Source organism: Rhincodon typus, chromosome 10, assembly GCF_021869965.1.
Source record: "Rhincodon typus isolate 14 chromosome 10, sRhiTyp1.1, whole genome shotgun sequence".
NCBI classification, from domain to species: domain Eukaryota; kingdom Metazoa; phylum Chordata; class Chondrichthyes; order Orectolobiformes; family Rhincodontidae; genus Rhincodon; species Rhincodon typus.
In genome coordinates this window covers 20447944-20467730 of record NC_063341.1, presented here as the reverse complement: position 1 = coordinate 20467730, position 19787 = coordinate 20447944, and the positions used below count along the sequence as shown (strand labels likewise).

General features: G+C 37.7%; 1 protein-coding gene across 6 annotated transcripts in view; it reads left to right on the top strand.

Moving 5' to 3' along the window:
- The window catches only part of LOC109927776 (G protein signaling modulator 2), a 54778-nt gene that overhangs the window by 16545 nt on the left and 18446 nt on the right, over window positions 1-19787 (top strand). For all 6 annotated transcript variants that reach the window (XM_048602195.1, XM_048602197.1, XM_020527790.2 and 3 more), the window contains 8 exons: window positions 6609-6830; window positions 8540-8675; window positions 11623-11765; window positions 12189-12312; window positions 13265-13380; window positions 14072-14227; window positions 16780-16888; window positions 19440-19569. In XM_048602195.1, coding sequence (XP_048458152.1) covers window positions 6609-6830; window positions 8540-8675; window positions 11623-11765; window positions 12189-12312; window positions 13265-13380; window positions 14072-14227; window positions 16780-16888; window positions 19440-19569 — 1136 coding nt within the window. The remainder of the gene's footprint in view (window positions 1-6608; window positions 6831-8539; window positions 8676-11622; window positions 11766-12188; window positions 12313-13264; window positions 13381-14071; window positions 14228-16779; window positions 16889-19439; window positions 19570-19787) is intronic.

The window sequence follows — 19787 nt, the reverse complement described above, 5'->3', positions numbered from 1 at the left end:
ACTTGACATGCCCTGCACAGCTCATTAATACATGTTCCCACCCACCACCTTGAATTACTACTGTACCCTCGACTGAGCCCAAACAATCCCCTGAGCCCTGACACTCTTTTGTCCTGCCTACCGTCGTGGTCCACAGTACTCTTGTTGAGGCCACCGTGATGCTGACTGGTGATTTGTTGCCACTGACACCCATGCTCACCCAGTAGGGGACCTAAGAGGGCATAGGTTTAAGGTGGGAAGCGAAAGATTTGAAAAGGACCCGAGGTCCAACTTTTTCATGTAAGATGGTATGTATATAGACCGAGCTACCAGATGAAGTGGTAGAGACAGGGTACGATTACAACATTTGGACAGGTACATGGATAGGAAAGGTTTAGAGGGATATGGGCCAAACACCCTTCAAATGGGAGTAGCTAAGTTTAGGAAACCTGGTCTGCATAGATGAATTGGGCCAAAGGACCTGTTCCGTGCTGTAGACCTTTTATGACTCTATTGATAATTAACAACAATTAGTTGTGGATGTGCGAGTATCTTGGAATACTCCTAAACAGACTCGTGATTTGGAGTTGCTTTTGTTTTCAGTTCAATGAACGTTTACCATGGTAGAAGAAGTAAGTGAACTCTATTTATTGCCATTTATGACAACAATCCAAACGAATATCATAAGAGTTTACGGCTGTGAAATTAAAATTAAAATTATGCAAAGTCAAGTTTTTTAAAATGTTGTTTACTGTAGGTTTTGTTCTTTTAAGGCTACCCAATCACATTCCCCAGTGAAAAGATGTAGTTTTCTTCTTCCTGGCTTTAATGTTATACCTATGTGACCCAATGCAATTTTGTTTGTCTTTGGAGTCATTTGTTTTTTTTCTTATTTTGATTTTTGAAAAGATGTATTTGTGGCTTAAAGAGCTTGTTACAAATAGGTTAATACACAATCTACAAAAACTCTATGATCACCAGTTAACTTAATATTTAATTGGAGATAGTAGGAACTGCAGATGCTGGTGAATCCAAGACATTAAGGTGCAGGGCTGGATGAACACAGCAGGCCAACTGCTGTGTTCATCCAGCCCTGCACCTTGTTGTCTCTTAATATTTAATTGTTCCAGTTTAAAAATTCAAATAACATGCAAAAAAGTTTGCATTATGGAGACTTGACTTTCAGTGTCTACTAGATACTAAATTTTTATTGCTTTTAAACACACAAGTAACATCATTCCATTTGATGAAATAGATTAAAGTGTAATGCAACGTTATTAAACAATACTTTGAAATATTTATGAATTTATAAAACATTGATGAGGGTTGTGAAACTATTCAATGCTGCTACGCCTGAGACTGCCCAACTGTTGCTAAGAGATTTCTGTTTTCTTTGCACAACGGCTTTTTCCAGCTAAAATATATCACAAAATTTAGTTATAACCATTTATAAGACAAATTCCTGGAAATATATAAAATAGTATCTCTCATGGAGAAAATGAAAAGTTAATGACCTTGCCCTTAAAAATGAAGGAAGTGTGTCTGAACGTAGTGCAATCTTTTTGGTTGTGCTTGAATAGCTGGTAGGGTGTACAAGTTGAGATATGGGTGTAAAGCTTACTGTAGTGTTTAAAAGTAAGCTTAAAAAATTGATAATTGGTAGAGATTGTAGGTGAATGAAATATATGGTATCTTCAGCATTGTATGAGGTGAGAGTTGCAGTTTGTAGGCAATGGCATTTGAAGCTGAATTCACTTTTGTGCTATTGTCGAACTTGTAGCATTGCATTCAGACTCTCTAACAGCTGTGGCTATCTGGTTGCACTGCCTTTGCAAAGCTTCTTTGAAGGATATATAGATTATGGAGGATCTCTTTTATGGAATCATACAGCATGGAAACAGACCCTTTGGTCCAACCAATCCATGCTGAACATAATCCCAAACTAACCTAGTCCCACCTGCCTGCTCCTGACCCGTATCCCTCCAAACCTTTCCAATTCGTGTTCTTGTGTAAGTGTCTTTTAAATGTTATAACTCTGCCTGCATCCACCACTTCCTCAGGAAGTTCATTCCACACACTCTCTGTTTGTTTGTTTTTTTTTAAATTGTCCCTCATGTCTCTCTCAAATCTCATTCCTCTCACCTCTAAAAATGTGCCCCCTAGTCTTGAAATCTCCCATCCTAGGGAAAAGACACCTACCATTTACCCTGTCTACACCCCTCATGTTCTTTATAAACTTCTACAAGGTCACCTCTCCACCTCCTACACTCCAGTGAAAAATGTTCCAGCCTATCTAGCTTTTCTTTATAACTCAAACCTTCTATACCCGACAACTTTCTGATAGACCTATTCCGAGCCTTCTCTAGCTCAATAAAATCCTTCCTATAACAAGCCAACCAGAACTGGACACAGTATTCCCAGAAGAGGGCTCACCAATGTCCCGTACAACCTTATCCTGACTTCCCAACTCCCATACTCAAAGGACTCCGCAATGAAGGCAAGCGTGCTAATTGCTGTTTTAACCACCCTATATTTTTGTGATCCAAATGCCAAAGAATTATGCACCTGATCCCATAGGTCCCTCTATTCCACAACAATACTCAAGGCCCCACCATTAATTGTATAAGTCCTGTTTGTTGTACCAAAATGCAATACCTTCAGTTTATCCAATTTGAACTCCATCTGCCATTTTTTCAGTCTATTGACCTATTGGATCAAGATCCCTTTTGTAATTTTAGAAAACCACCTTCACTGTCTACTACGCCACCAATTTTGGTGTTGTCCACAAACTTAGTAACCATGCCTTCTATATGCTCATCCAACTCATTTATATAAAATAACAGACAAAAGAGGACCCAGAACTGATCCCTGTGGAACATCATTGGTGACAGGCCTCCAGTCCAAAAAGCAACCTTCTACCACCACTGTCTCTGCTTGTTAAGCCAATTATGTATCCAACTAGCAAGCTCACCCTGAATCCCATGTGACCTAACTTTTCTGATTAGACCACCAAATGAAACCTTGTCAAACGCTTTACTAAAGTCCAAATAAACAATGTCGACTCCTGTGCCCTCAATCTTTTTGGTAACTTCCTCAAAAAATCTCTAATCGGGTTTGTAAGATACGATTTTCCTTGCAAAAAATCATGCTGACTATCTCTAATCTATTTTTTGCCTCTCTAAATGTTTATAAATCCTTTTCTTACTATGCTAGACTAATACCTGGAATTCATGATTGTCTTTTGAGAAAGTTGGACAGGCTAGGCTTGCATCCACTGGTGTTTAAAAGAATAAACAATTTCTTGTTTGAAACAACATCCTGAGGGCTGGATCTGGAAGCCCTTTTTCCCCATGGGAGAATCGAGAACTGTGGGTTACCGTTTTAGAAATGTAGTGTCAACCACTTAAAGATAGATGAGATTTTTTTTTGTCAGAGGCTCAAGTGTTTGGAACCCTTCCTGCCGAAGTGGTGGATGCAGAGCCTTTGAATATGTTTAAGGCAGAGGTAGATGGAATCCTGATGAGCAAGAGAGTGAAAGATTGTTGGAGCCTAGGTGAGTAATGGAATAATCAGATTGGCCATGGTCTTATTGAGAGTTAGAGCAGTCTCAGGCCATGTGGTTGCCTCTTTCTCCTAAAGGAGAATGATCCCATTGCCCTGACCAGCTCTTTTATCACCTCTAGAAGGTGAACAGTGCAGCATCCTTGTCCCTTCCTCGAAGTTCTAGCATCTGCTTCAACTACACAGTTAACCTCCTGAAATGCATGCATTTCAGTGCTGATTTCCTGTCTTGCATTGGAAACAATGGGAAGGAGTGAAGAAAACATTGTAATCTCAATTTTTAGCCCACAAAGATTCTAAAGTACGTACAGGAACCTGGGGTTTAGTCATATAAACAGTACAGCTTACCTTTTTTTTGTTTTTTAAGCATTAGTAAACTTTTAGCTGCTTCTCCAGTTAGATGTATCCTGTCCAAACAAACTATCTGAAACCAAATGATAACGTTCTCAAAACTTGAATTATGTTTACCTTTCCTGTCCATTCCTTTAGAGCTGGCTGTTAATACGGCCAATCTCTAATCTCGTCATAACTGAAACTCTCCAGTCCAGGCAACATCCTGGTAAATCTCCTCTGCAACCTCACCAGTGCTATCACATCCCTCCTATGACATAGATTCCACACCATACTTAGCTGTAGCTTAACCAAGATTTTGTACAGTTCCAGTATAACCTGCCTGCTCTTAAACTCTAAGCATCAGCTAATAAAGACAAATGTACCACCTGCTTTCTTAATCACTTTATCTACCTGTCCTGATTCCTTAAGGGACTGGTGTACATGCAGACCAAGGCCCCTCATCCTTGGTGCTTTTCAGGGTCCCACCATTCTTCATGTTTGTTTTGTTTGCACTGCCTGAGTGCAGCACCTCGGATTTATCTGGATTGAATTCCATTTGCCACTGTTCAGCCCATCTGACCAGCCCAATGTAATCTAACACTATCCTTCACTTAATTTATTATCCTACCAATTTTTGTTTCATTTGCAAACTCATTTACATTCAAGTCTAAATCACTTATATAAACCACAAACAGTGAGGGCATCCACACCGACCCCTGTGGTACCCAACTGCACACAGACTTCTGGTCAGAAAAATACCACTGAACAATCACCCTCTGCTTCCTGCCACTCAGTCAGTTGTGAATCCAATTTGCCAAATTGCTTTGGATCCTATGGGTTCTTCCCTTTGCTATCGTATCCCATGTGGGACCTTTATCAAAAACCTTGCTGAAGTCCAAGTAGACTTGCATCAAAAGCATTGCCCTCATCTACACACTTGGTCGCCCTCGACAGAAAAAGTCCATCTACCTGACCATAGCATTGTGCCATATACAGCGTAATTCCACTGATTTTTGTTTTGGAGGTGTTTCAGTAGCAATTTATTTTTACAATCCAAAAATGGTCAGGTCCACAATCGTGGCTACATCATTATATATAGGAAGCCCCCGATTTACTAATGTCAGACTTGAGAATGATGTGGAGGTGCTGGTGTTGGACTGGGTTGCGCAAGGTCAGAAGTCACACGACACCAGGTTATAGTCCAACTGGTTTATTTGAAATCACTTATTTGAAGTCTTCACCTGACGAAGGAACAGCTCTCTGAAAGCTTGTGATTTCAAATAAACGTATTGGACAATAACCTGGTGCCCTGTGATTTCTGAGACTTAGGAATGTGATCCAATATTCGCATGGCTCCTTGTAAGCACAAACGGCTATTTTATATTGTCTTGCATTGTGTTCCGACTTGTGTACAAATCAACTTGCAAACAGCCTCCAGAATGGAACCCAAGAACTGCCTTTCCCCTTTTAGAAAATAATCTATGTCTCCATTCTTACTACCAAAGTGCATAACCTCACACTTTCCCACATTGAAGTCCATCTGCCACTTCCGTTTTGTTTTTTTTTTGCCCACCCTCCTACCCTCTCTAAGTCCTTCTGCAGGCTACCCCTCTTTCTCAACACTGCTTGAACTTCCATTTATCTTTGTGTAATCTGCAAACAATACTCTCAGCTACTTTTGTGCAGATCATTGATGTATAACATGAATGGTTGTGGTCCCAACAGGGACTCCTATGGAACTCATTGGCTACTGTCCTGAAAAAGACCCCTTTATTCGCACTCTCTGACTTCTGCCAGTCAGTCAGTCCTCTATCCATGCCAGCACCTTGCCCCAAACACCATGGGCTGTTATGTAGTGGGTTCTTATTTAGCAGCTTCCTGTGTTGCACCTTGTCAAAGGCCTTCTGGAAATCCAAATAGATCATGTCCACTGGCTCTCCATTATCTAACCTGTTTGTTACCTCAAAGAATTCTAACAGGTTTTTTTTATTGGGCATTAACTCCCTTTGACCAAGCTCTGCTGGCTCAGCCCTATTTTACCATGCACTGCCAAATGTTGTGCAATCTCATCCTTAATAATGGACTCTTAAAATTTTACCAATGACTGAGGTCAGGCTAACTGCTTAGAATTTTGTCATTTGCCTCCCTCCCTTCTTAAATGGGGGTGTTACAATAGCCATTTTCCAGTCACTTGGAACCATCCCTGACTCCAGTGATTCTTGAAAGATCACCACCAATGCCTCTGCAATCTCCTCAAGAACACTGGGGTATCGTTCATTTGGTCTGGGTGATCTATCCACTTCCATATCTTTCAGCTTCTTCAGCACCTTCTCCTTGATGATGGCAACTACACTTTTCCTCTGTCCTCTGACTCCTCTTGAAGTCCTGGTATGCTGGTGTCTTCCACTGTGAAAACTGTTGCAAAGTACCTATTCAGTCCATCTGCCATTTCTCTGTTCCCTACCAGAAGCCGCTCCAAAAAACCATCTCACAGACACTTCACAAATTCCTTTTCTTGTGATCCATTACCAACCTTATTTTCCCAGTCTACCTTGTGATTATTGTAATAAGTGCCTTTCTTATGTGCCTTTTTATCTCCTGATTTACACAACAATTAAACGATAAGTTCCTACACTCTATGGCTATGCTGATGCATCTTGTTTCATGAAACAATTTTGTGATCTCTCAAGTGGCCATGTTATGGAATTGATTACTTTTAATGGTGATTTTTGTAGAATGGAAGCTTCCTGCTTGGAATTGGCCTTAGAAGGTGAACGACTCTGTAAAACAGGAGACTGTCGAGCCGGGGTATCATTTTTTGAAGCTGCAGTTCAGGTTGGAACAGAGGACCTGAAAATCCTCAGTGCCATCTACAGTCAGCTTGGAAATGCTTACTTTTATTTGCATGATTATTCCAGAGCACTGGAATACCACCATCATGACTTGACTCTCGCAAGGTAAGCATGCATTTTCCCTTGTTTGCATCTCCAGTATATGAAACTATTGCACTCATTTCAGCTTTTTTTTGGTGGGGGCGATGTTATGTTAAAGCCATTCTGCTGGAATTTCTTTCCTTACCGTTCTTGTGAAAATTGTTATGTAAGAATATCAGTTTAATTTTGTCACCTATCTATCAGATGCAATGTTTTCCATCTTTAATTTTGTTGATTATTTTTAAAAAAAGTTCAACCATATTTCAATTAAAACCTACTTAACATTAACATTACTGAAGCACCAAGTGGTCAAATAGATCCTATGTTAAAATATTGCTGTCAACTATAAAACATTTGATCTAGCCTATTCTTTCAACTTAAATTTAGCTTTCTTTTTGGTTCTAGGTGGAAACCAAGTTAAACAACAAAACATACAGCATTTTACAAGATGAGTCTGGGAGATTTTAATTCTCCGGATTCATTTGCATGCTTATTTTCCATTTTCTATTTGAACCCTGTAGCTATGACAGTGGTTTGTAGGCAAGTGGAATTTTATGCAGTAAGAGGCTGCTGCCAGAAACCTAAAGGACCATTTCAAGGTAGCTGGTTAGGAGGCGGATAGTGGGGAGATTGCAGTTGATGAGTTGAGGAAGGAAAGGAAAGAATAGTGCTGAGGTGTCCCAAGGTTTTCTTAGGGGGCAGGTTTGGAGGACTACACTTGCTCGTGTTGGCCCCCTGGAAAGAACTATTAAAATTGCTTGGTGTTCTAGGCTTCTTTTAGTTCTGATGTTGGCCTGACAAGATACACACAATGTTTTCCTTGCATAGACCTGGGAGTTAAAACTTTACCACCTATTTAAAATGTGATTGTGCCTTCAAGTAGTTTTTCTGCTTGAAAGATATGTTTAAAATATATCTTTGGTGGAGCAGCAAGATTGAATTAGGTAAGTCACTGCTCTAATTTTACCTGCCCAGCAGGTTTCCACCAGAAGGGAAGGTTTAAAATCATGCTTTTTATCTGATGCATAATGAGGTTTATGTTTGAGTCAACATTTTAATGACTGTTCAGCTTGGAAAGCTCTGAGTCAATATTGTGTTTGTAAACCTTTAAACTGTACAAAACCCAACCAGGTTTCAAGTTTTGAATCCTCTATTGCTGAAGTGAATTAAATCAAAAATGGCGCTTGCAATTTTTTCAGGCCTATGTCGTTTTTCCACAAGATTGCAATATCTAGCATAGTTAAACAAATAGTGTTTTAGTTTTGTAATCTGAATGAGCCATTTTGTCCAAAATATTAAATTATACTTATAAATGGAAATAATTAGCTGGTCAACATATCAAAAGAGAAAAGGTTACACCCAAAACTTCAGTCTTTATTTGAATCTAGTTGAATTCCAAAGGAATTGTTGTACATATTTCCAGCAACTGTGCTGCATAAGTGATGCAGCAACCAATGTTATTTAGCTTGGGCAAGGACATTTAAGCAGGAAGAACAGAAAGGACATCAAATGTGTTTAACAAATTGCATCAGTTCCAAACTGAAAGTTGATTATTTAATAAATCTGTAACTAACATTTAAAGTAATGTGTGCTGACAAATCAAAAGTATACAACAAAGGGAATAATTAGCACATTTGCGTTTAGAAAGCATAAAGGAGTGTCAATAACAAAGGATTTGATGCAGAAAACTTGGCCTTTTGTTGTTTTAAATTACTGCTTGCTTAATTTTTCAGAACAATTGGTGATCGACTGGGAGAAGCTAAAGCCAGTGGTAATCTTGGCAATACTTTCAAGGTTTTACGACATTTTGATGAAGCAATTGTTTGCTGTCAAAGACATCTAGACCTTTCCCGAGAACTCTGTGATAAGGTGACAGTTAGGAAGAATTCATTGTGCTTGGTAGCAATTCACTCGCTTACCATTTTTTTGTGCTTTTTGTGATCAATTGCTTTAGCGTATTGCATAGTATTACTTTTATATGAACCCTGATTGTTTAGGGGGGTCAGTTAGCTTGGTTGGCTGGATGGCTGATTTGCAATGCAGAATGATGCCAACAGTGTGAATTAAATTCTCTGCGCTGGCTTCGCTTACCATGAATGATTCTCCTTCTCAACCTGTCTCTTTGTCTTTAGTATCATGAATGTTTTTGACCGTTAATTTAGATTATGTTTGATCTGCATCTTAACTTCATGTAGCACTCTTGACTTGTACTACTATAATCTTTATGTAGCATAAATCTGTTAATCTCCACTGCATTGTAGAGAAGAGGTCCAGATTTCTACTACCCTTTAGTATGAATGAGTACATCTTGACATCATCCCATCCTAGCTCTAATTTTAAGGCCATGCCCCTTGTTCTGGATTCTCCATCAGAAGAGAGAGAGCATCTCTATCTGCTATATGAACAAATCAATTTAGATCACCCTTTTTAATACTCGAGCAATAACAAGCCTAATCTGTGCAACATGCCCTTGATTTAAACTTTTTTAGTGCTAGTATAATTTTTGCTAAATGGTGAGGTATGTCTCTGAGGTCATTATATTGTTCCTGAAGTGTGTGCCCAAAATCTGACTTCAGTACTCCAGATGGTACTTAACCAAAATACTGTACAACTGTAGCATAATTCCTAGCCACCTTCAGATAAAGGCCAACCTTTTACTTAATTAGATTGTTGGGGCTTTTTGTACTTGTACACTATCTTTTAGCAATTCAGTTCTTTTTCCTCAATCTCCCTGCTTTGAAGTTCTTGACTCTTTTTAGATCAGACTATTTTCTCAATCACACTTTCTAGGGTGTAAAGTGGATGACCATAGCTTCTGTTGCATATAGTGAGTGGGGAAAAACAATCGCTGAGCTTTTGCAACTTTTTATGCCTTTTACACGTACTAAATACTGTCTAATTACTTACAGTATCAACTCAGTGCCTTTAGCAAACTTGGATATATATGATTCTCTGTTCCTTCATCTATATAACTTTTATAATTTGAATGAAAAAGTTGAACATAAGTAGGTTTAGGCAAGTCAGCCTCTGAAGCCTGCTCTGCCATTCAATATGATCATGGCTGATCTCCACTTCGCCTCAACTTCACTTTTCTGCTCAGTTTTCATAACCCTTCAACCCATTACTATTTAAAAATTCCGTCTACTGCCTCAAGTTTGTTCAGTGTCCTAGCATCCATCATACTTGGGTTAGTGAATTCCAAGATTAATTCCTCCTCATCTGTTTTAAATCTGCTAGCTCTTCTCCTTGTGTAAATATATTACATCATATATTCTTTACCCCCCTCTCTTTCCCCCCTTACCCTTTCTTTCTAGATTGATTTTCCCCTCGTGGGGCATCCTTCCCCAGTACAAATTCCTGGGAAGCCCACTAGTTCCATCTTGACAGTTTGAGCACATGTCTGTTCTACTTACTGTCTGTCTCGTAGCTCTTCAATAAGCATATTAGTGTTCTTTCACTGTCAGTGGATCAAAATCTTGGAACTCCCTCCCCAGCAGCACTGCAGATGTATGGAAGCACCAAAGACTACACTTCAAGAAGGTGACTTGCCGTGACATTCTTGAACACAGTTAGGAATGGGGATGCTGGTCTTCCAGTATTGATACTGTATGGAGCTGGAGGAATACAGGTCAGGCAGCATCAGAGGAGCAGGAAAGTGGATGTTTCTACTGGAACTGCTTCACATCTTCCTTTCATCACATGTTCCTAATTAGCTTTGTATCTTTCTCAAATCTGGAAATATTACATTTGGTCTCCACCTCCAAATCATTGAAAATATTGTGAACAGCTGGGGACCAAGTATTGATCCTTGTAGTACACCACCAGTCTGAGCATATCAATGTGAGGATGACCTATTTATTCCTACTCTGTATTTGCTATCTGTTAACTCACCATTAATCCCTGCCAGTACATACCTTCTATTTCATTTATTTTGACTTTTCTAACCAGCCTCCGATGGAGGACTTTATCAAAAGCCTTCTGATGATGTAACCATACCACATCAACTGGTTTCCCTTTATAAACTCCAGCAAGTTTGTCAAACGTGATTTTCCATTCACAAATCCTGACTGATGATGCCTAACCAGATCATTATCATTCAGGTGCCTAATTAATCCCATCCTTTATAATAGTTGTAATGTTTTCCCTACTACTGATAAAAAGGTAAGAGGTCAGTAGTTCCCCATTTTGCCTCTCGCTGCCTTCTTAAATAGTGGGATGACATTTGCTACCTTCTAATCCACAGGAATTATTCCAGAATCTATAAAATTTCGGAATATCACCACCAATGCATTGACTGCCTATTTTTCACACCATCTCCTTCAGCACTCTGGGATGTAGACTAGGCAGTCCTTGGAATTTACTAACTTTCAGCCTCATTAATTTCTCCATTACAATTTTCTTAAGGCTGATTTCCTTTAACTCCACATTCTCCATAGCCACCTGATCTCTAGTTCTGGGAGATTTCTTGCATCTTCCTCAGTGAAAACAGACAAAAAAGAAAATCGTTTAGCTTCTCTCATTTCTCTGTTCCTGATCATGAATCTTCCTGACTGTTTGTAATGGGCGCACATTCATTTTGGCCAAATGTTTCCTTTCTCCATAGCTATAGAAGCTTTTCAAGTCCTTTACATTATGGAAGCTTATACAAGAAATCATAGAATTTGAAAATAAAACCACTAACTTGTTCGAATGTTAACTCTGATTTAGAATTTGAAGAAATGATTCACAACTACTGATTTTTATTTCGAGTAATTTCTTTTGAGTAATTTGTTTTCTTCCTATGATTTGTTTTTTGATATGGTGTTTATAAAAACAGGTAGGTGAAGCAAGAGCACTTTACAACCTTGGTAATGCATACCATGCTAAAGGAAAAAGTCTGGCTTGCGCAGAGACTCAGAATCCAGGTGACTTTCCAGAAGAGGTGATTGTGGTTTTACAAAAAGCTTCAGACTACTATGAGTGAGTAGTTTCCTTCAATAGAATATTAAACTTTAAAGTAGATAAAGAAACAATTTAGGCTGTTGTTCTGTGCTCGTTCTGAGTGAGTTATCCGTTTATTGTAACTTGCCTGCAGTTAGGAATGGGGATGCTGGTCTGTGAGACTGTGTGCACGTATTTCATACAAAAATACCCTTTTTTTTTGTAAAAAAAGAACATAGTCTTACATTGAACTCATAAGCTCCAATTTTCTACTTTTTAAGTGATAATTGTGCAGATTTGATTCTGGTACTCCTGACTTTCACAAAGGGTTTGCATAGACTTAGCTGTGAGCAGTGATCATTATCAACTATATTATAATTCTTAACTCAGTTAATCCTTTGTTAAATTCTAAAATAAACATCACAGATCAGTTCTATTTACTTGTAGTAATTTTATTCATAGGGCAAATTTAGCAATTGTTAAGGAACTGGGAGACCGAGCAGCTCAGGGACGTGCCTATGGAAATCTAGGAAATACACATTATCTTTTGGGGAACTTCAGAAAAGCAGTGGAATCCCACAAAGAGGTACGAAATAGCAAACGTTTATTTTTAACACAACCTTAATTTCACAATATTTACGTGGAGATGCAAATTTATTAAAATTGCATATATTTTTAATGTTCTCTATAGTTAGAAGGCAGGACACAATAATCCTGGATTTTCCTGGATTTGTGCCATGTTGGAAAGTGTAGCCTCTGTGTTACTTCTTTATTAACTTACTATAGGCGTGGATTGGAAGGATTAGATCTTGCTGTAACTACCTTTAAGGCATAAACTCTTAAAGTGTGCTTGTAAATCTTATTCATTTTTGCTTTTGCTTGCTGATGTCTTCTGTTACATTTCACAATGCTTCTACAGATGCTGACAGGTAGTTTTGCATATTGTGTTTATCTTTGCTTGACCTGTGGCTTTGAAGTATATTATTCTACATATTAAATTGTTGCCATTTTTAAAAACCTTGTTTTTAAACTGCCGGAGAAAGTGTTTTTTTTTTCTTCTATTGGTCTTGCCTAGTGACTGATTTTATACTGTGTAGAGTTCTCTGAAGAAGTTGTGTAAGTGCAATTCATGCCATTCCTTTTAAATATGAACGTCTGTCAAAGTCAATTTATGAAAATCTCAAGCTATGAACTTGAAGAAGGGATGATGCTATCAAACCATAAGTGGATATTTATAGTTAGTGGTTTTGTGTTTAAATTGTGCTTTTACACTATATATGTTTTGCTGCTTTAATCTTGTGAAATTTTAACTGAAATGTGATTGTATATAGACTGCTCTCCTCAAGCAGCTAGATGCCTTGAATTTAGTTTTACAGGTGCTATGTTTTTGCTCAATGTCAAACATATAAAATCTTGCAGTAAATAAAACTGTAACCTGGAAGTTCAGCTTACTGTGCAATGTACATTACAGCTGTCTAAATATTGAACCTGACTTTTGATATTCTGCTTGATTTTTAACCCACTTTATGCTTTTTAAGCGCTTAGAAATTGCAAAGGAGTTCGGAGACAAATCAGCTGAAAGGAGAGCGAGTAGCAATCTGGGAAATGCCTTTGTGTTTCTTGGTGAATTTGAAATAGCAGCTGAATATTACAAGTGAGCATTATTTGCATATGAAAACCTTTTGTCTTTGTTTTGAAATCAAGTAGTTAAAGACCATGAGAAAATTTTGTTTGAAAGCCATGATTTCACCAATTTTGCAGAGTTTTGACCTCACTGAAATGGCTGTTCATATGTAAACTCGGACCAATGAGACATTGTCCACATTGTGATGTCATAGTTAATTTGAATGACTGTTTTGTTGCTTTCGTTTGAGGTCCATTTGCTCTGCATAGTTCAATGATCAAACCCATACCCTACCACAAGAAATTCAGTTTGTATGGTCTGGTACCTGATTTAAAATTCACTTGTGCATAATCCACAAATGAGTATTTGCAGGAATTTTTTTGTCCTCTCTCTCCAAACTGGCAATGCAAGGGCCAATTTGAATGGCTGCTTAAATTGCCATGGCCTAGTCAGTTAGCTATATGCAGGCCAATGTTTTTAAAAAAAAAAAAATGCCCAGATTTAAAGTTGTTTTGTGCGTGTTGGTGCCACACCATAGGTGCAATCAACACATAACCATGGTAACTAGATATGTTTTAATGCATGTGATCTTGAGAGAGGCTAACAGCCTGTCAGTTCCTGTTTCTTTTGAAATAGAACAAAATATTTCAATGTTGTGTAACATTTCAAAATGTTTGTTTTAAAATGTTTTAACTTTTATGCTTTACTGATATTCATTCAGGAGAACATTACTTCTTGCTCGACAGCTAAAGGACAGGGCTGTTGAAGCACAAGCTTGTTACAGCCTTGGAAACACTTATACTCTTCTTCAAGACTACAAAAAGGCCACTGAATATCACTTAAAACATCTTATTATAGCACAAGAACTTGCAGATAGGTAAAATTATATTTAATTGCTTTAATCTCTAAGCATCATTTAGTGTCTATGACCCCAGATCTTAGTCCACATCATAAATATATTCCGGTATATGAAGAAAAGTTCATTGCAGTACTACATTTTAATTTGCAAGCATCCTTATAGAAGTTTAGGCTGACAGGCGTTCATTACAAGAATAATGTTTAGCTATCTGAAGAAAGCCAGCTTACAAGAAATAACAAAATAAAAACAGAAATTGCTGGTAAAACTCAGCACATCTGGCAGCAAGTGTGAGAAGGAAGCAGAGTTAATGTTTCAAGTCTGGTGACACTTTTTCAGAACGCAGCACGTCTGTTTTGTTTCAGATCTCCGAACATTTGCAGTCTTTGTTTTATTCTAGAGGAAATAGTGGTGAAGCTAATGATGCTTATTGTTATTGCAGCTTCAGGTGAGGGCAATTGCTAGGTTAAGTATGAAAATCTAACTTTCAAGGATCCTCTTGTGGTGCGTGTCCCTAAACCAAGAGACCTGGGTTCAAATCACACCTGCTCCAGAAGTGTGTAATAACATTTCTGAACAGGATGGTTAGAAAATAGGATTTTTTTAAAAAAAAAAAAAAAAAATTGAAAATGTAACTTTTATCATTTGAGCTGTGCAAGTTTTGTTTTTTGTCTGTCAAAACTGTTTTTCATTCTCTTCATTATCTTAGAAAAATCCTGAATGTCTAAGGACGAATAGCTAGATAAGCTTTAATATTCATTCAGACAGGTGAATGATGGGTGAATGCTTTATTTCTGTGTCTTAACGTTTTTTTTTCCGGCTGACTGAGTGTTGTTGCCTTCTTAATGTGGTAAACAGTCAATTTTGCCAGTCAATCATACTGAAAGTTAGGTATTGAACGTGTGGTCTCACTGTTTGTTTCTTTTTTTTTCTTTTTAGGCTTTAATTGTAGTAGGTTTGCCCTTCTAACCTTTTTGTTTCTTTCCCTTTCTTCCTTCATTCCTATCCTTTCCTTTCCTCTTCATTTCCTTTCCCTCCACATTGCATTCATGAACTTGATTAATCATGTTTATAAGTAAACATTCCTTCAGTCTGGTTAAGGAGATTGAACAGTGCAAGTACCATTTCGGTTTCCTAAGCAAGGGCACTGCACTATTTCTATTTTGCAAAATATCGTGGGAATTAAATGGCCATGAGCAAGAATGGTGGTTATTGTTCATTTGATATGCTGCAATAAATTCTGAGCAAGTTCGTACCAGTGACTGAATCACAGAAGTGTTACGGCACAGGAGTCCATTTGGCCTATTGTATCTGCATTGTGCCTACAAATGAACATCGTGCATTAGTGCCTATATCCTGTTTTTTCTTCACACCCTTGCACATTTGTTTCTATTCAGATATTCATTCAATGCCACCTTGAATGCTTCAGTTGAACCTGTCTCCACTTCACATTTGGGCACTACACTTCCAAACCTAAGCCACTTATGTGGGGGGAAAAGAATCTCTCTCACTACACTTGCTACTTTTGTAAATCAGTTTAAATCTGTGCATTCTCATTCTTGTGCTTTTTACCAGTGGGAACAGTTTCTCCCTTCCTTCTATATCCAGCTCCCTCATGATTTTGCAAACTTCTGTCAGATCATCTCTCAGCCTTTTTCTCCTCAAGAAGAGCAATCCCAACTTCTCCCATCTATCCTTATGTACATTTCTCATATGTAGAAACAGCTCTTGTAAATCTCTTCTGCACTTTTCCCAATGTGTTTGCATCCTTCCTCTAATGTGGCATCCAGAACTGTGTACAGTATTCCAGTTGAAGTCCAATAAATGTCTTTTACATTTTCAGCATCATTTCCTTGTTATTGTATTCTATGACCCTATTAATAAAGCTAAGGATACAGTACGCTTAATTAACTGCACTCTCTACCTGTCCTGCCTCCTTCACTTATCTGTGTGCATATACTCCAAGGTTCCTCTGCTCTTTCACCCTGTTTAGAATTTATATCCTTGTTTTGTATTTTTTTTTTTGTTCATGATCTTACTACAAAAATGCATTAACTGACACCTCTTTGCATTGAGCTTCATCTGGTATTTATTTACTCATTCCTCCAACTCCTCTATGTCCTTTTGAAGTTCTACATTGTTCTCAGGTTTTCTGAAATCTTTAGATCAGATTTTTACATTTTTAAAATATCTTAATTAAAAGACTCTGCATGGCTATTATAAGATCTGCACCAAAAATCTCATGTCTTATTTTGAAAAGCGTACCTAGTTAATTTTTACCAACTAATGTTATCAATATGTGGCCCAATAATTGAAATCTAGCATTTATGCAAAGTACTGACTCAATCTCCTCACCCCACATACAGTGAAGCATTAGTAGCAAACAAAGTTTTAAAATGAATGTGCTCCTTGGTTTCATTATAGCACTTTTTTTAGTTTATCTAAAAATACACATGTTAGATATACATTCCACTTTTTGCAAAGTGACTTTATATATACAGTGTGTGTGTGTGTGTGTGTGTGTGTGTGTGTGTGTGTGTGTGTGTGTGTAACTCTGCTCTTTTGCATTTTAGGGTTGGTGAAGGGAGAGCTTGTTGGAGTTTAGGAAATGCTTATACTGCATTAGGAGATCATGAGCAAGCTGTACATTTTGCTGAGAAGCACTTTGAAATTTCAAAAGAGGTAATATTTATTTTGTATAACCCGCATAAGCGATGCAGTTAAATTATTAACATACGTGAATGAGAAAAAACACTGCATGAGTGCAAGTCTTATTTCATGACTACTGGATGTCTCTGAATGTTTTACAGTTAATTAAGTGCTTTTCCATATAGGAAACACAATAGTAAATATGTGCATAGAAAATCCCAACAAACACTATAACCAGATAATCTGAGGTTGTTGACTTGCTCGCCAAGGTGGCTGTTTTCATTCAGACATTTTGTCACTATGCTAGGTGACATCATCAGTGGAGCCTCCGATGAAGCGATGTTGTTCTACTCTGTTTGGAATTTATAATATTACATCGCAGGCTCCTGTCCTTTTGCAGACAAAAGAACGTGTGTGCACACTGTCTGTTTCAATTCCGTTAAGTACGTGACAGCCATTCTCTGGTTTATTTCTTGGGGCAATGCCTTGACCAGTTGGAATCAACTCTTGTATAGTTGCATTCTCCATGGCAGTGGCTCTACAACCAGATATTGCCAAATAATCAGCACTTTCCTGCTACAGAATAAATGTTGGTTTTTCCATTACATTGATGTTTGGAATGAAAAGCTGGCAAAACTGAACAGCCATTAGAGATTCTGATGGCAAAGGCAGGTGAAAGAAAAGGCAAGTCGACACCAGGAAGGATAGGATATTTCTCCCTGCTGTCAACTTAATTTAATTATTTCGCTTTAACTATTCATATCTTTTTGTTATTGATCTAGTTATTATCTGTAACACTGTGTTTTTTATCATGTTATTAACATATCTGTTGGATAATCACTTCATATTCTCCACTGAATTGCTTCCCACCTTCCTTTACCATCTTTCTTTATAAGGAAAGAAAATATTGCAAATAATTGGCACCTTTGGAAAGAAAGAGGTATTGTTGTCAATAACCTTTCACCAGAATGATTCCCAGGGTCTGCAGTATTTTGCTTTTCCTAATGGTTGAGCAAATTACAGTATTTTACAGTTTGTATGGAAGGCAGTCTCTGAATTATTCACTTGTTGCTGTTCCTCTGTAATTACTGTGCCTTGCTTGCTAAGCTTTTTTCCCCAGTATTTTCTGTTTTTAGTTTAATAATGTTAAGTTCTTGCCCAATTCATGCCAACTAAGTGGATAATACTCAGAACGTGCTTTTGCCCCAGAGGTCTTTGTTGTAATTATACATTTTGGTCCGTTAGAAATGCTTTGAAAGTAAATGGCTTTTGAAGTTCGTTCTGAATTAGTGATTCAGCTAAAGGCATTTTGCAGTTACAGAAAAGGGTATGAGGAGACTAAACTCCTTTATGGTTTGTTATTACTTGACACTGTTTTATTTACTGATAAAGTATTCAAGGTGACTACCTGATCCATAAGAATGTTAGAACACTTAATATTAGCTAAATCTTGTACTTGAATCCCAATAATATATTTTAAAAATTAGAGTCTCTGGCAAGGCTACATTATTGTCTATACTTGAAGCTGGTGATGAACCGTCTCATTTAAACCAAGGCAATTTTTGTGGCAGTGAACTGTTTTACTCTGCTGCCAGCTATTATACTATCTCTAGTTATAGACATTAGTGGGGGGGAATAAAAAGTCTATATAGGAGAAGCAATACTAGGATTTAGACTGAGAAAATTGTGCAAAGAACCTGAAATGTAATAAATCACTTGAGGGAAAATTCATTTCAGGTTGATGCTGTAAATCATTCTACCAACTCACAGCTCTAAAGGTGACAGACTTCTTGGCTTCAAAGTAAACATAATATTTTTCAGAACAAAGCTTCAGTAGCCTTTTCTAGTCTTGTGCATGGTTGCATGCTCCCTATCCCACCCTGCATGGGAGTGGGGATTGTAGGAAGAATCCTGACCCTCCTTGAACTACTTCTTCTTCTTTTCAATACCTCCCTTCAATCTTTCTGCTCCTCACCCATCTACAATTTTCAGGTCTGCCGGTTAAACAATTATTCGAATCCCTCTATTACCAAACTTGGATATTGAGAAATTAGTAATAGACTCTGTGCTCACTAGGTCAGAGTTCCCTTTACCAGACATCTTCTGATTGAAGAGTCATTTTATAGTCTAAAAGTTGAAGCTCTGTAGGATGGAGAAAAAAATTGCTGCCTTAGTGCATAATTGTTATTCAAAATACCATTAGTTATGTACTAGAGGTTTAGACTTCAAAGAATTCCTGTGTCTAGTGATACATGAGGCAGATGAAATGCACGCTTCAAGGACACTTTGAGAAGCAAACCAATATTTCACAAGATTTTGTAAACAAAAATGATGCTTGCAATAAATGTGGATATATATATATATATATATATATATATATATATATATATATATATTTACTGTTTCTGCCACGTAGAAGTTTAGATTGTCTCTGTCTCTGTCTTTCAAACTATATCTGAATGAAAAAGTCAGCTTTTGAAATACCTTTAAGTTGCTGCTTGACATTATGGATCTACTTGCTGGGTCACAGTTCATAGTAGTATCGTGTAATTCTTGTCTAACATTAGTGTTCAATATTTTATAGGTAGGGGATAGAAGTGGTGAACTTGCAGCTCGGATGAATCTTTCAGATCTTCAGATGGTTTTGGGCATTAGTTATAGTGCAAACAACTCCATCTTGGCCACAGGCCACAAACTGGAATCCAACTCTCAAGGTGAGTCAAAGAAAGATAATTTTTGAGGTCTTCGCTCTAACCTGTGCTCTGACTGTAGCTCTCTGCTTCAGTCCTTTTAAGTGGCTCTGTTACTGCAACTCAGCATGAACTTGTGTTTTAATGTCGGTGTTTTACTTATCAATGAAGTGATTTGACAATATTTCACTTGTTTGTATTCAGGCTAAATATTAGTACTGGTATGAAGTGTGTCTTGGGGT